This window comes from Aquila chrysaetos, chromosome 20 (assembly GCF_900496995.4).
Source record: "Aquila chrysaetos chrysaetos chromosome 20, bAquChr1.4, whole genome shotgun sequence".
Lineage (NCBI taxonomy): Eukaryota > Metazoa > Chordata > Aves > Accipitriformes > Accipitridae > Aquila > Aquila chrysaetos.
This window is the reverse complement of record NC_044023.1, coordinates 20528529-20545301: the sequence shown is the minus strand read 5'-3', so window position 1 is coordinate 20545301 and position 16773 is coordinate 20528529. Positions and strand designations below refer to the sequence as shown.

General features: G+C 39.7%; 1 protein-coding gene across 3 annotated transcripts in view; it reads left to right on the top strand.

The window, feature by feature from the left end:
- PDZRN3 (PDZ domain containing ring finger 3) overlaps window positions 1–15211 on the top strand; it is a 149978-nt gene extending 134767 nt beyond the window's left edge. For all 3 annotated transcript variants that reach the window (XM_030043762.1, XM_030043764.2, XM_030043763.2), the window contains 5 exons: window positions 7056–7154; window positions 8049–8111; window positions 8986–9087; window positions 10143–10259; window positions 11177–15211. In XM_030043762.1, coding sequence (XP_029899622.1) covers window positions 7056–7154; window positions 8049–8111; window positions 8986–9087; window positions 10143–10259; window positions 11177–12727 — 1932 coding nt within the window. In that variant the 3' untranslated portion in view covers window positions 12728–15211. The remainder of the gene's footprint in view (window positions 1–7055; window positions 7155–8048; window positions 8112–8985; window positions 9088–10142; window positions 10260–11176) is intronic.
- The last annotated feature ends 1562 nt before the right edge of the window (window positions 15212–16773 follow it).

Sequence of the window (16773 nt, the reverse complement as noted above, 5' to 3'; positions counted from 1 at the left end):
CAGAAGTTCATCTTCAGTTTTCTCATTCTTAATTTTAATAATCTGCTCCCAACCATTCAGCGTACAGCATAGAAATTCTGGGCCTTAGTTCTGCAGGACACTTAAGCAACGATCCTGACCCACTGAAGTGGTTTTAATTGTTTGTAATAAATAGCAGTAAAGTAAAAAATACTTCTAAATACTGCCAGCAGTGTCTGACCCAGCTAATCCATTCAAGATTATCAGTAAGTGAATAGTTTACTCTTAGCTTGCTTGCACTTCTATTTCTTAGATCCTGGTCCTGCTAACGCTTATTTGTCAAAGCAAGCGATGCTGACCTGTCTGTAGCTCTGTTTAGATCAGTGGTAGATTTATCAACAGCTTCAATGGGAGCAGAGTTCAGTCATTCTATGAGCACGAAGTTGTTTCCTTCTATAAAAGTGTTTGCAGGATCAAGGACTAAAACCCCGTAAAAAGTTTGCAAGCTGTTCTCAGATTCTGCAGATCTGGTAGTAATTCATCTCTGTATACAAACGCAAATCAAAGTCAGGATAAAATCAAAGTGCCAGTAAAACAAATGCTGTTTAGCAGACTTCAAGGCCTTACTTTTCAAAAAAGTGCCTTTTTTTTTTTTTTCTTAAATAAAAACAAATACAATATAGATTTCAGTCTTAAGGGAAAATGTAGAACAAATTAGTATTTGCTGCCAGTATCTTTTCAAAATCTATCTTTTAGGAAATCTAATATTGTGGATAAATTATATTGCTTCCATTAGAAGGTCAACCAGTTGAGCTGAAAACAGTTTAAACACATGCACTTCAGTAGCCAGACGTTAATATGCCTTAAACCACAACATTAATAATTTTGACATTGATATAGTACTTGATGGCAAAAGGTGATCAGCTCAGTAACACAGGGAGATGAACATTAGAAAAGTCTCTGTAGCCTAACAGTATTTCTTAAAAACCACTAAAGATGCTTGTTCAAATTGTAGAGACTATGATCAATGGTAAGGTCAAAGTGCTAACAGGGACTCAACTGGCTAGTTGCTTTTTTGTTTGCCTTTTGATAGATATGTTTTAAAAGACCACAAAGGCACTGTTTCATTGACTGCAGCAGGAATGTCTAAAGTAAGAAAGCCATCAAGTCAGCCTTCTAGGTTTCTATGTCCATAAAATGTGCTTTGAATTTAAATCAGAAGCTCCTCATCTAAACTTTTATGGTCTATAACTGACTGGTTAGTGATTTGTAACAAGTAAACAAGACAAAAACAGTGAAATACCCAAGTTCACAGCAAGCTTCTAATGTAAATATCCATAGGAAGGAATTTATGCTGGCAGTATTGCCGAGACGCCAAAATTGTGTTCTCAGTTTTCTCTCTCAACATTTATCTTAAAATTGATGACTCAGAGGTAACTGCCATATATTCCTTACTACAAAAATAAATAAATTCCATTTCTTTTCTTTTGAAGTTCACATGCCACAAGGAAAGAGGGACTAAATCCTGAACTACTATTTTATTATAAATTAAAATTACATTCATTCTTCACAGAGGCCCAGCCAGAAGTCATTTCAGGCTCATAAAGGAAGAATAATGTCACTCCAGGATTCCCCAGCAGCATTATGCGTTAATATGTTTATTCAAACAAGTCTGTCCAGCTGTCAGACACACAGCCCAAGTGAGGGCTTTCTCAGTGTGTTAATTTTCTCCCTTTACAAAGGAGAACATTCTACATCAAAAAGGGGGCTTGTTCTCTCCTATTTGATTTTGTGTCTTTACCCTTTCCTATATGCAACTTGTATGCAGATCTTGTTTTCTTTCTAAGTAGAGAACTGAACTCAGCTGAAAGGCTAGTTGAGACTAAGTAAAGCTTGGAGATGAAAAACTACATGAAATGTTCACTGACTGCTAAGAAATCTCCCTTCTGATACTCTCACTCTATCTTAGACAGAAGTGAAGTCTTCACATCAAAAGACTGTAGAAGGACAACAGATTCATTCAAATAGCTTTTTGCCCTCCCAGTGCACAGCTCCCACAGTGTTCCCGACACGAAACCACAACATCTGTTCAGCAAAAAATTAACACTAAGCACCAAAATCCGTGCTTCAAAATTTGAAATTAATACTTCACTGCTTTTAGGAAACCATAAATAAAAGCTGAATAAACACGGTTTCAAGCTCTCCCCTTTACTGTACTTTGCTACTTTGGTTGAAAATTTTCTTTTACTTCTCCAATAAACTATTTGCAAGGGAGGGAAAGAAGTGAGAGGTAACTATTTGAACATGGGAATCCATAGGCTCCATCACAGGCACTCTGCAATTTTTATTCCATCCTGGTTGTAAAGCATTTGAAAGCATCTTTTATGTGAATATATTTCTTCTCAATGAAAACTCCCACTCTGTGGGGAGTCGCACTGATCAGGAGCTTCTCAAGGCATTACTATGTCTCTGAACACAAAGGACTTCAGCCCTAGCAGTCCTGCGCAGGCAGTGATCAAATATGTAAAGGTTTAAAAAGCAGTACCTTCCTTCAGCTTCACAACTGTACTTTGTAAGACAAATATTTCTATGTTCTGTGTTTGGAACAAAGCCAAAAGTGGTAAAATATTTCAACTTGCTGTCGAGCTAATACTGAAAGGTTGTCCTCCCTTAGCTCTCTAGAGGACTTCAACCTGGCCTTAACACCTCTTACTGCATGGGAAAGCTCTTAATCATGGACCATTGGCCATCTGCTTGGCAAAGAGCCTGGGCAGCCTTCAAGTTACCTTACTTAGGCATCCTAAATCTGTTTTCATCAGGGTGGAAAGCACTTTTCTTCAGCCTTCCCCAGCACCACTGGTGACTTAAGCAAGACCAGTCTTTATGGTCCATCAGAGAATTACCATCATAGAGCTGGGCTGGCACAAGAACAGATTTTTATTTCTTCTCTAGGGCAAAGAATTTTGGAAAGAAAACCTGTTCTATAAAATTTTCTTCTCTGAAAAGTGGAGGGATGGGGTTTTTGCTTTTTACTGATTGAAAACCACATTTATGTGACAAGACAAATGTAAAGATCACTTTCTTTAGCTTCAAGACAGCAAGAACAACAGTTTTCCTCCTGCTGTACCAGGGTCAGTTGCCAAAAGGTAGTGAGAAGGCCTCACACAGTATAAAAGGAAATAGTTCTTTATATTTATTTCCCTGACATTCTTTTCTGGGTGAAACCTGTTAATGGAATGGCAAAAAAGTGTGCCCTGCTGGTCAGGTATGTCAGAAGCCAGCACAAAAAAAATATCCCACCACTTTTTACAGAGAGAGACAAAAGGACAGAGTACTTATCATGCAAGCTTTGGATAATGCTTTGTGAACGTTTGAACTTTTATTACCCATCATTGTCCTCTCATTTCAGATTTCTACCGCTCATTTCTGTCTTGTTAGAGAAAGGACTTTGATTTTTATAAATTTGCAGGCAGGCCATAACTTTAAATCAGCAGTACTATAATTCAATAATCTCTTGCAAATGAAGGATCTTCTGAGCTTACAGAGGTTAATTTGCTATTATCACTTACTCCTAATTCATTATTACGAGCGGTTGCAGGTATAATGTCATAGTGCATGTTCATTTCTTCTTGTCTTGCTACAAATGCCATATGGATTTCAGCAACTAGCTCTTTGAGCCCTCTTTGGCTCTACAGTTGATACGGAGCCAATGATCTTTCAGAGAGTTCTCTTGTGCAGACTCTATTTTGAAATAGCATACAAATGCTTCTCTTGAACATCTCTCAAAATGCCACTTTTCCCTGATCTAAAGCAGCAGATTTTAATTACCTGTGTGCGTAAAAGTTATATGTGAAATTTTTACATTTATCATGCTAACGCAGCCTCAATGTTATCACACTTCGTGGATACCACCATTGTCTGCTAGCTAATTTCTGCAGTTCTAGACCAGGTGTTGAATACTTCAGTGCCTCCCTTCTGCAATGTAGGTGGCCAATACATTTCATGTTATTTTATACAGAGCTCCTTACAATAGTATCTGAGCCCCAGTTGAGCACTAAATATACTTTCATCTCAAGACTATACAGTACTAATCTGAAAGAGCACGTGTTTAGCAGGGTCTCTGGAAGCAGTCCAGCTGCTGCTGTGCATGCAGCAGCTGCTCTCTTGCAGCAGGAGCGCAGAACACTGCAGCATCACAGGATCAGGCCCCTGGGCTGTCCAGGAGTGCAATGCTGGAGACAGAGAAGTAAGAAATGGCAAGTCCTGTGGCATTGCAAACACGTGAACTTACACCTTCGAAGTTCTCTAGGCCCATATTAATTCCTAGTGTTTAATTATTTCCTGGTACAATTAAAAAAGCTACCATAATACCTGTACTTGCAGGTGCCAATTTTCTATTTTCCCCTTTTATGTATCTGTTCATTACACAGACTCAACTCTGAATGGAAAATAAGCTTTGCTTTGAAGATTCTGGTGTTGATTCTTCAACTCCAACTGGAATTGCACACTTTTATCTCTCAAATATTTCAAACCTTTATGATTATATTAAAACTTCACTGACGCAAAGACCCACAGAAAGCAGCTGTTCCTATCTTTAAGTTCACAAAATTATCATATTTGGGTAGCATCAAACCCACTTACTCTGTTCCTAGCAAGGACTAGAGGGATTGTACCCAAGAGTAAGTCTGTCAACTAATTACTCATAAAAATTCAGATTCTAAACACCTGCTCTAAAAATTTTTTGTTTGCTTTAGCTTTTAGCTGCTTTATTTGTGAGTGTTTTTAAACAATATATATCTGTTTTCCTTTTAAAATATATATTATTTACTTTACTAAATGATTTATTACCTTCCAGTATATCACAGGTGATGTCTTGGATGGTGCATTTTAAAAATAAACCCATACTTATTTTTTTAATTATAATAATACCCTTTACAGTTGTACATTGTTGGAAAAACACCTATTGTTATTCAAAACACATGGCAGGTAAGAATCAAACTAATAGTTTGCTCCCTCCTCTCCTTCCACTCCAAAAGGTGCTGGCAAGTGCTTATGGTTACAGAGGGTCTAGTTAAATAACGGCCAAAGTCACCATGGTTTTTTGTTTGTTTTTACAGGGTTCTTTTTAACATGATATATATAATTTTCACAGCCAGTATGACAAACAGTAGAAAGAGCTACAGCACTGGTTTCTTGCCACTTTTTCATTGCCATATTTTCAAATCATTAAACTATATAAAAACTTTCCTGAAGACATGAAATCTTTTTGTTAAAGTATGCAGGAAATATGGGAATCATTCTAGGCCTGCATTAGGCCCAATTCACAAATTCCCTCCTCATCCCCAGTTTGCACCATGATTAAATGCAGAATAAACACATTGACTGTGGTGGCATTCCCAAGGATCAACTGAGATCAGAATCGAATCCACTTTGTCTCATCTTTTCTTCTGAAGAATTTCCATCTCCTCTCTAGAAAGCCCCCAAAGCTTTAGAAATCTGAAAAAAAACCCACTATTAAAGCATTGTGTTCAAACCTGTAAGTAACAAAAGAGGGAGAAAGAGAGCAGCAGTTCACCATGGATACTATTGATTGAAGCCATTTAAATACCATCTGAAATGTCACTGACATTTACAGCTACGTTTCTTATAAAAAAAAAAAAGACATTACACATGTTGACAAGTAAATAACACGAGATTGCTGATCTTGGCAGCTGTCATCTAGACATGCCAATAAATTATTCATATCACCTTGTTTTATTGTCTTGCCCCTTACAAATGGCACAGCGCAGGTCAAAACAGAGAGACGTTCAGAAATAATGAGTCGTGTTATCAGGACTTTTCCCCTGGAACGGACAGGTCCAAGCAGAAGCGCATGGTTCAGGGTCTGCCCTTGGGCTGGGACAGCCCTCGGATCCCACACAGGCCATGCCTTCTTTCTCAGCCTGTGTCCCTTTGCCCCCTCTGCCTGGTCCCACTCTTTCCCTTTGCAGCAATAGGGCTCAAGCCCCACAGCTGCCTCCTCCATCCTGCCTGGCGTTAGCTGCAGAGGAGCAGGACCTTTTAAAGCCTCGCTCACTGCCAAGCACTCTTCTAAGGGAAGTAAAAAACCATAACCGCAGCTGCTATTACACCTCTACCTGTGAAGAAACATCCTTCCTCCCTATAGCAGCATCCTCAGGACTGACAGAGCAGTCGCAAGAAGCTGGGTCCTTAGGGTCCCGGGATGCCCCTCAGAAGCAAGAAAGCAGAGCTGAAAGATGCTACGTGGGTGGTCACGCTGACTGTGCACCAGCCAGGGGCATCCCACAGCTTGTGGGCATCTCTGTGGGTTTTACAACCCTTTATACCAACCAGTGTCACAGAGCAGCAGCAAATGTAGGGAAAAAAATAACACAGGTGAACCTACGTGGAAAAACAACAGAGGAAAAACATATATTTTTAAGATGGCTTAAATGTCTCCAAGACTAACAAGACCACCAAAGAGCACTAGAATGATAAACCATGACCTGCTGAAACCAAACCCTTGCAAGATATTAAAGTGCTTATTATATTTCTATTGCCGATACCAAATGCTTTGCTGACAATATATTGATCTTCAGTCACACTTTTGAGAAATTTATTACATCATTTCATGAAAATTACACAAGTTAATGTAATAGAGTATTATATTTTTCTCTGAAAAGCCAGAAAATTTCCCTGCTTATAAGGAAATATATCAGCTGTGGCAAATATCAAAATCATACTTTATAAGTATTTTAGCATTTGAAGTCTTACCACTACATGAAATATAGGCAATTTTTCTTCTTTAAGATCAATAAAAGGTCTGTTTTCAAAATGACTTCATATTGATTGAAGGGTCAAAAATGCCCCAGGTATTGATTGTCTGCATATAATCACGTTTTGCTCAGTAAGTTAACCTCATCTACAAGTGAAAAGAGATCCACTATATCACTTAAGCAAAATATTTTCACTGTATTTGAAAAATTGCTTCAGTCACCAGTGTCTCACTGACAATGTATTTTCTTTTCCTTTTTCTTTTTTTTCCTGTTCTTTGGGGTTTTTGGGTTGTTTTGTTGTTTGGTTTTTTTTAAACTCAGGAAGTAGATTTACATAGAGTGAACAGCCAGGACAAGCTTGGCCTTACTGTGTGTTACAGAACGGATGATGAAGATGACATGGGTATTTATGTGAGTGAGGTAAGATTGAGCTGATTTCCGTGAGATACAATTTGTCTTTTAAACAGCAGTGTTGGGCATTTAAGACATGCGTCTTCTGTTTGTACCATGTTCGAAAAACAGCCAGAATGCAGTAATTGGAAGAAATCTAATTATTTTTCCTCTTCTCCAAACTGAGTGAAATCCTGCATCCACTGAAGTAAAACTTTGTTATATTAACATTTAGTGTTCATTTTTCCCTCTAACACAGTCTCAGCATTCAATTTCAGATGACAGTTTCAAAGTATTTTTAATATATCCCCCCTTAAAATTTTGTTCTCAATTATTCCAGAAACAATATAAATGGAAAAAAAAATCCACCCACAGACATTTTTATTTACAAAGATTTAGGGCCCATTTGCTTCTCTTTGCCACCTTTCATGAAATCAGTAGCATTTTATACATAATCTTTTTATCATACAGATCCATTTCAAATTAGTAGCAGCAGTTTGAGGAAAGAAACTTGTAACTAAGTCTAAAATCTTCCATTTAAATGCATCACTTAAGACATAATCCTTCCTGTTCTGTATGCAAGAACTGGTTCTAATCAGAGCACTGTGTTGTAAAGCAAAATGTTAAATTATGAAGTAACTCAGTATCATACAAACATGATAAACCTACATTCTCTGAAGACACATCTCAGGAAGAAATGTTTTGGGTTTGACTTGATCATTTTAATTTGCATTTCACTTTGTCTGGCATGAGCAAGGAAAAGTCCTGTAATTGTTAAGCGAGACATAACAACCACAGATATAGCAGCAATGACAGACACACTGACTTACAGTATCAGTCATATTACCAATACTGGGCTTGCTAGGGGAAGTAAATACTGAGATCTCAAACCTCCAGAGCACTCACAGTTCTCTTATTTTGTAGATTGATCCCAACAGTATTGCTGCAAAAGACGGTCGACTCCGAGAAGGGGATCGCATTATTCAGGTACATGTGTAAATGGTTGAAAGTCTGCTAACACACTATAATCTGCTGCAATGTCTTTATTTCAGTATAATTTTTACAAAGCATTCCCTTCAGACTAGTATTCATATGCTTCCTTTTAACTTTCTGAGGATATTTCCCTTTCCTCTGCCATATCTCAGTCAGATTTTGATAGTCCTGTCCAGGTAAAGCCCTATGTTGGCCCTACCCTGCAGGCTAAGCATTTTGTCAGCAGATTTCATCTGTTTCCAGCACATATTCTGTAGCAAAATTGTGACACATTTTTAAGTCTTCCTTCTACCACAGAAACACCCTATTTTGGCCCAAGTAATTATTCATCTTTGCAGAATCTCTCCAGGCTGCCCTATTTACTCACAGGGATGTTAGTACTTGTTCAGCAGGCTGAACACCCACTGCTGTGTGCCAGAACAAGTTGTCTTTCAAGTGCAACAATTCTACACCATAGGGGCTTTGTTAGAAGTGGTCTATCTTCTGCACAGACACTAACACGAGTAGAGGTCCACACCCCATTCAGTCTCTGGGAGCAGCATCCACACCCTCACCTGTCCCACACAAGGATGTTCCTGTTCCTTTCCACCCACCAGACCTGATGTTACGATTCTGCTCCTGCCCAACTCTCCTCCAGTTTCTGTCCCCGTAGCAAGGTTCTGCACATCACGCGCAGAGGCGTGGAACAGCTTCACGTGTCCAAACCAACACACTTGCCCAACACTTATCTGAACAACGTGGCTGGAGGTGAAAACAGGGACTGTGCCTGGCCTGTGCTGCGCCAGCCATGCAGTTCTGTAGAGCTCCTCTCAGCAGCTTTTAAGTATCCCTATGAAAGGATTTCTTTCTGTTGCTCTTTTGTTTGAAGATCAATGGCATAGAGGTGCAGAACCGAGAAGAAGCTGTGGCACTTCTCACCAGTGAAGAGAGCAAGAATATCTCCTTACTTGTTGCAAGACCAGAAATTCAGGTACTGTAGCAACAATAAACACCTCTTGAGTCTTAATTAAAAGAGTTGCTGTTTTGTAGAACGCAGTTCTGAAGAATTTTAACCTACCTAAAACTGTATAATACAGTTTGACTGGACAGGTATATGGTCTAAAATAATGGAATTCAGCAGTCGTGGTACTTATATATTTTTTTTATATTAAAGTTCAATTTATAAGACGTTTGGTGATTTATATCTTCTGCAATGCAATTACAAACATCAGTGCAAGGTATTATGGATGGTTTCAAGCCATAGCTTTGAAGAACATACTGAACTCTAATTCCTATACCGATTGATTATTCATTCATTAAAACACCTATTATTTAGCCCTTTATACACCATCTCTTAACGTAGTTAAATACTGTCAAGAAGCATCCTCAGCTGTAATAAAAGGTTGAACCAGATCCCTTTGTAGAGCAGGGATTAGCACAACAAACATGTTGAACAAACGGCCATGAGCACTATTGTTTGATCTGTTTCTGCTCCTCCTGCTGCGAGAGCAGCCCTTGCCAATGCACCTGGAGACACAGGGTCAGGCTCGTGACTATCCTGTTAGCCTAGATGTTTCTGATCCTTCCCTTGGGGATAACTGAAGCTGGGAGTAAAAAAGTCTTACAGACCCCTAGCAAGCATTTTTCCCTCTGGCCCTTGATGCTGCCTTGCAAGCGGTGTGTTCAAGCTTTGGGCTCTGGAGTATTTTTATACATCCTAATCAAGTCGCGCACAAACCAAAACAGCCCCAACTCTTAGAAAGATTTCCATGGATGAAAAGCCTGGGTTTGTTTCATATATAAAGGGCTGCTGAAGATAAAACCATGCTGCTGGAGATGGAGGCGGCTGTGGGGGAAAGTAGGACAGTCAATACCCACACTTCGCACAAGGAGATGTGTGCTTCTTCCCAGAACACAGCAGCACTGTCACAGGAAGGAATCTCCTAAGATTTCCCAATCATTTTGCACAAAGAAGGAACATAATTTATGTCAGTCTTCATTCTTTTGACAACATTTGGTTTGCTTTTTCCCTCCCTTTTCACATAGCTGGATGAAGGATGGATGGATGATGACAGAAATGATTTTCTGGATGACTTGCACATGGACATGTTAGAGGAACAGCACCACCAGGCAATGCAATTTACTGCCAGCATGCTTCAGCAGGTACTGCCGTTCTGTTGTGCAATGGTGTCAAAACTTCACATTGCACTCAATATTCCAATATTGAGCTTGACTGAATACACTTAGTGTCTCGAATGACGATCAAGGCAAAAGGACTTCCTGTAAAGTCAAGATATGACTATCCACACACTTTATCTTGGGAACCAAAATCTTTACTTCGCCTCTTACGACAACGTGACCACAGTTCTAAGAAATCCACCGTTCTGGCCGTGGTCACTGAGAGAAGTACAAGCTAGGTGTATAGTAGATAGAGCAGGCAGAGAGCTAACTTACAAAATTTCCTATTTGATATGCATGCAGGTAGTGAAAACAGCCTCCTTCCCAAAACCTTAAAATCCAACTGGGGAACTCAAGCAAAGTCTGAAATGAGGTCTATATATGGGGAGAAAGGCAAAGAAAAAGTTTTTACATAGCAAAGTTTATGCAGCGCCACAGATTTGGTCCTATATTTCCCCATTGTTCTACCATGATTAATGCAATCATACGAGTTCATGAATAGGTTTTTGTCTAGATTTTTCTAAAACTCTACATCCTCTGTGGCATCCACATTTTTTGGAGGCATATTCTCACTTTGGCACCACAGTAGAACTGGATACTTCTGTGCACCTAAGTGGGAGAAGAAGCATTTTGAAAACGTGACTTCTACCATTGTTGCTATATAACTGAAAAGCAGACCTCAGGTTCTTCTGAAAAGGACATCCACAGCAGGCTGTGTTTTTGGTCACCATTTCTATGAGTTCTTAGTAATATTCTTTCCATACAAGTAAAAGACAAAGATGCAGAAAGGGTAACAAGTGACAGATTGAGAGATTAAGAAAACTATTAAAAAATAAACACCCTGAAACATTTCATGTCCTTGCAATAATTTTCTCTTTCTGTCTTTTCATTTTTCCTGTTAGAAGAAGCATGAGGAGGATGGAGGTACCACAGATACAGCCACTATTTTATCTAACCAGCATGAGAAGGACAGTGGCGTGGGGCGCACAGACGACAGCACTCGCAACGATGAGAGCTCCGAGCAGGAAAACAACGCGGATGATCACACCACCTCCTCCAACACTTTAGGGAGCCAGAAGAAGCTGACTTACAGTCATGACACCCTAGGAAGTGGCGATATGCAGTTCAGCAACGAGTCATTTATCTCGGCTGACTGCACAGACGTCGACTTCCTTGGCATCCCCGTAGATGAATGCGAGCGATTCCGGGAACTGCTGGAACTGAAGTGCCAGGTGAAGTCTGCCAACCCTTACAGTCTGTATTATCATAACAGCACGCTGGATATGAGCAAAAGCGACCAAGAAAGCGTTGACAGAGAGCTGGAGATGCTGAATGAGGAGCTGCGCAATATCGAGCTAGAGTGCCTGAATATTGTGAGAGCTCATAAAATGCAGCAGCTGAAAGATCAGTACCGGGAGCCCTGGATGCTACATAACAGCGGGTTCCGCAACTATAACACGAGCATTGATGTTCGCAGGCACGAGCTCTCAGACATTACGGAGCTTCCCGAGAAGTCTGACAAGGATAGCTCGAGTGCATATAACACAGGGGAAAGCTGCCGAAGCACACCACTCACACTGGAGATTTCCCCTGACAATTCGCTGCGCAGAACTGCAGAAGGCATTAACTGTCAAGGTAATGAGGGGGCAGTGGCATATAATGTCTCCCAAAAGAATTTATTTGCTAGCTCAGAAAGTCATGAAACCAGCACTGGTAAATGCCATGCCTCTGCTAAAGATCCAGACCTTGGCAAGCAGCTGGAAAGCAAGGAGAGAAAAGCCAGTGATGGAAGCAAAAGCCCTACTCATGGTCAAAAACCTTCTGGCTCCTATGTCTCCCCGTACCATCACTCTCCATATAAGCACGCTCATATTCCTGCTCACGCACAACACTATCAGAGCTACATGCAGCTGATCCAACAGAAATCAGCAGTGGAGTATGCACAGAGCCAAATGAGTCTGGTGAGTATGTGCAAAGACTTTAATTCAAGCCAGAGCGAACCGAGGATGGAGTGGAAAGTCAAGGTCAGAAGCGATGGGACCCGCTACATTACAAAGAGGCCAGTCAGGGACAGGCTGCTGAGAGAACGTGCCATAAAGATTAAGGAGGAGCGCAGCGGTATGACTACCGACGATGACGCCATAAGTGAAATGAAGATGGGCCGTTACTGGAGCAAGGAAGAACGGAAGCAGCATTTAGTGAAAGCGAAGGAGCAGCGGAGGAGGCGTGAGTTTATGATGCAGAGCAGGTTAGATTGCTTAAAGGAACAGCAAGGTGCAGAAGAAAAGAAAGAGATGAATATCATTGAACTGAGCCACAAAAAAATGATGAAGAAGAGAAATAAAAAAATATTTGACAATTGGATGACAATCCAAGAACTGCTAACCCATGGAACAAAGTCACCAGATGGCACACGGGTGTACAATTCCTTCCTGTCAGTGACTACTGTATAATCACCATTGCTAAGTTATGTACATAAACCACTACCATTGGGGTAGAAATCAATGCCTCGTTCAATGTGGCAAGATTTTTGTATATAAGATACAGTCATCGAGTTTATAGTTCAAATACTGAACTCTACAACTGTGGGTGCCAGGATCTCCATTATAAAGTGGAGAGGAAACTTGCCCGTCTCTTTCAAAGGCAATATTAGCAGTGCTTTTTGCAATACTGATTGTACTTTTTTACTTGTTACCTTTTACATGAAGTGTTTAAATATCAGAAATGTATTAACCATACTTACACAGGTAATTTGCTTAAACTATATTCATATTAAAAGGTACCCATGCTTTTCTTTACCTAAAAAAAAATGCAGAAAACCCACAAGAGCAACTGCACATACGTATTTTTTGTGAAACCATATTTTGTGATATTATTTTGCTGTTGTTCACTTCTACACAGAGTGCTGTTTATCAATATTTAGCTCAAGGTTTAAACTCAGAATTAGAGTCATTCTCTTGTAATATTTAACATTTATCAAACAGCAGTTTTTAGAGTTATGCTCAACATTTAAACATTTTTCTTTTTAAGGTTTCTGAAGAAAGTATGTAGGTTTCATCTGAAAAGCCTGAAGCAAAGTACACTATACTGCAGCTTTAAAGGATTTTAAAGCATGTTTGCAAATGTTGCAACCTATTGAAAAAATGTGCATGTACAGCTAATTTGTTTATATAATACAGTTTGTGGAATTTGAAAAGCCCATGGTAGTAACTGTTTGCTTTATAGATTGGAATGTATTGAATCATAAAAGCAGTTTCATGAAATCTTCATTAGCTACAAACGTTAACAAGTAAAATGAAGTCAAATAAATTATTGTTTTATATTTCAAACTATTTTAAATTCTTTTGACTCCCTTCTGGTTTCACCACGTAGAGTATTCTTTCCTCGAGGGTAGCTTGTGTGCTGCAGAAACGCCTGGACAGCCTAACGGAATCAAACCTAACAGAATAATCTGTATCCTGACTTTGGGGGGAATTTGGATTGAGGTTTTCTTAAGGGAAGGAGAGATGGAGGGAAGAGGCAAGAGAGAAGTACAAAGAATATCAAGAGTAGAATTAAGCAATGCGTATCTTCAACTCACCAGGCATTTAAGATGACCTGTAAGTGAGAAAAAAATAAGACTACTACTCTCCTATTTTGCTTTGTTTTGTGGCTTCTTAGTGGTATATAAAACCCACCTACAAACTTCAGTGTGGGTTTGCATTAAAAACAGACAATACATAAATTAAAACATATATAAATTAAAGCAAATAAATATATAAATTAAAAGAGATGGTGAAAAAGAGAAAAACTAAATGTCAACAAGGTATCACACTCCTTTTCTTGTTTTCTATTTCTAATTAAGAATTCAGATATAAATTGGAATATTCTGATGGATTAAGTAATGTAGACTTATTATGAATAGCTCCTAGATTCACCATCCCCTCTCTCCTTTCCCTTACCCCCACAGAAAACTTGATCCCAAACCCTTCTAAGTTTTTGTTCTGGACTCTTCTGTTGTAACTACACAGAGCAAAAATTATAACCATAATGATAGAAGTGAAATGCTGGAAGGGGAGAGATTAACAGCTTCTCAGTGCCTATTTTGTCTATTATCAAGAAGCAAACAACAGATTTGTTCGGGGGTTTTTTTCCACTCCCTTTGTGGACTAGCACTGAATTAGCATTGAATATATGTTTACCATATTTCCACAGTAAACTCTTTTACATACCCAAAAATGCATCTTCAGCCCATGTAAATTGTCACTGCCCCTTGAAATCTGGCACTCATGTCAATAAGCCTCTGTAAATTTATCTTCAAACAATATTTTCCTTTGGGATAAAGTACTAGTCCGACAGTAGTCTATGAAAGATTTTCTATTGACTTTGTTAGAGCCAGGATTTCACCTGGCATACCAGCAGCCATTATCATCACAAGTGGTACAGTAGGAAAAATATACGATTTTCACAACACACTGCCTTCAACATAAGACACTTGCTATCTCTGTCCCAAATCTGCTTTACTCTGAGTTGATGTTCTGTTCATCCCAATTACAGGTGTGGGAGCCATAGCAAACTACTGCCTCTCCTAAAGTTCAGAAGTTCAGATGCACAGGCACAGCTATGATTAGTGCGGAATCACGATCCTTAAACCAGGCATGAAAAGGCAGTTAAACCATCTTTAGTCTACATTGAAATACTAGAGTAAGATTTGATATGCTCTAATGAGGAAGAATTATCATCAAGGTGTTCCTCATAAAAATAGGCTCGTTTGGAATAACTTCACAGGTAATGGTTCCTTTAGGCATCAATTACGTAAATGCTGAGCATTGTATGCACGTGTGTAACAGCAGAAACATATTGGGAATTCAAGTGTGATGTGTAGAAATTACACCAAAGCATCAACAGTATAAAATTTACATTCTTTAAGATGTTGAAATAAAATTATTGGCCAAGAATTATTCTCACCCCTCTGAGTTTTTTCCTCACTAAACATTTGTTGTTATTTTGGTCAGCTAAAAAAATCACCTCTCTCCTTTAGTACTATGATTTATTAACTAGCATCAGTTCACAGAATCCATCAGTTATCCTGGAAGTCCAGGCAAAAGCTTTACAAACTGCAGATTTTCCTTTTCCTTTCTCAGTTATCTTATCACACACCCTTTTTCATTGCCTTATCAAAATACTTAATGCAGTGTTGAAAAGGGAGATTTGGGGTCTTTTTATTGCTTGCAAGGAAACATTGGAAATTACCATAATGTTAGTCCAAACCTGACCTCATTACAGTGAAATGAATCAGACTAGAAAGCAGCCTTTGATGCTGCAGCCTTTGATGCCTAAGAGGAAATATTTCATCCAACAGCTTTTTTAACAATTGCATTATAGTATATACCCCAAGTGCTTAAAAGATAACAACTGAAATTGTTGTTCTAGTTGCCTACAGGACATCCGATGCAAGAAATCTCCATGCAACAGTGGAGATTGCGTCTCCTGTCTTACTACAGGCTTTCCCTGAAACCCAACGCTCTCCACCAGCTGCGGCACAACCCCTGCAGATCCAGAGAGCCATCCTCACAGCCTGAGCGCAGGGTCCTGTCCCACAGCAAGATGCTGACCCAGTGTGGCGGGTCGACCCTGGCTGGACACTCAACTTCAACCCCAGTTACTCAGACTCCTGCAGGGATCAGCACCAGGAGATGTGCTTCTTCCCTTGGGGAGGCTCATTCCAAGCGTTTTTTGAAGTTCGTTTAAACCTGGAAGGAGCTAAAGGGAGCATTGCTCACCTGAAAGCATAAACGTTCATTTCCATCCTCCTCCTTTTCCCTTTACACTCAGTGAAGTGGCAGAGGAGAATCTCAAGCTTGGGTGATAACTGATCCCAGAATAGTACGTACGCAGGGAGATCATAAATACACCAAGGGGGGACAAGCAATTGCCAAGCAGCCTGAGAGCTTTTACCAGAGCCTCTTACAGAGCCTGTGTGCGCAGCTCCCCGCAGGCTCTCACACAGCCGTTATTCATTGCTACTGCCCCACACCCCATCTCCGCTTTTGCCGTGGTAGCAGCACGACACGGTGACAGACCAACACCTCAGTCCCCATCCTTTGCCAACGCACGCCCCTTCGGCAAACCAGAGATGTCAGTGGGACTCCCTGGATACAGGTTGGTGCAGAATTTGGCCTGATTCTTTGCAATGAAAATAGGCTCTGTGTCAACCTGGGGTCAGTTTCCCTAAATTGCAGGACGTCTCCCGGACGTAAGATCTATAAAAATGTAAAATACTTATTTGCAAATAGGGTTTAAATCAGCATGGAATCACCCAGTTTAGATGTGCACTGAAATGGGAAAGCCCTGAACCAAACCTAACAGCATTTTTTTGTAAATTAAAAGAAGAGAACTTGCACATTAGGGATAGCAAATAGAATGAGGTAAGACTACATATTGCCTAGGGACTACTGGTTGGAGAACTAATTAGGATTATAAACTGAAAGTATGTAAATTAACCAAATATAATTATCTG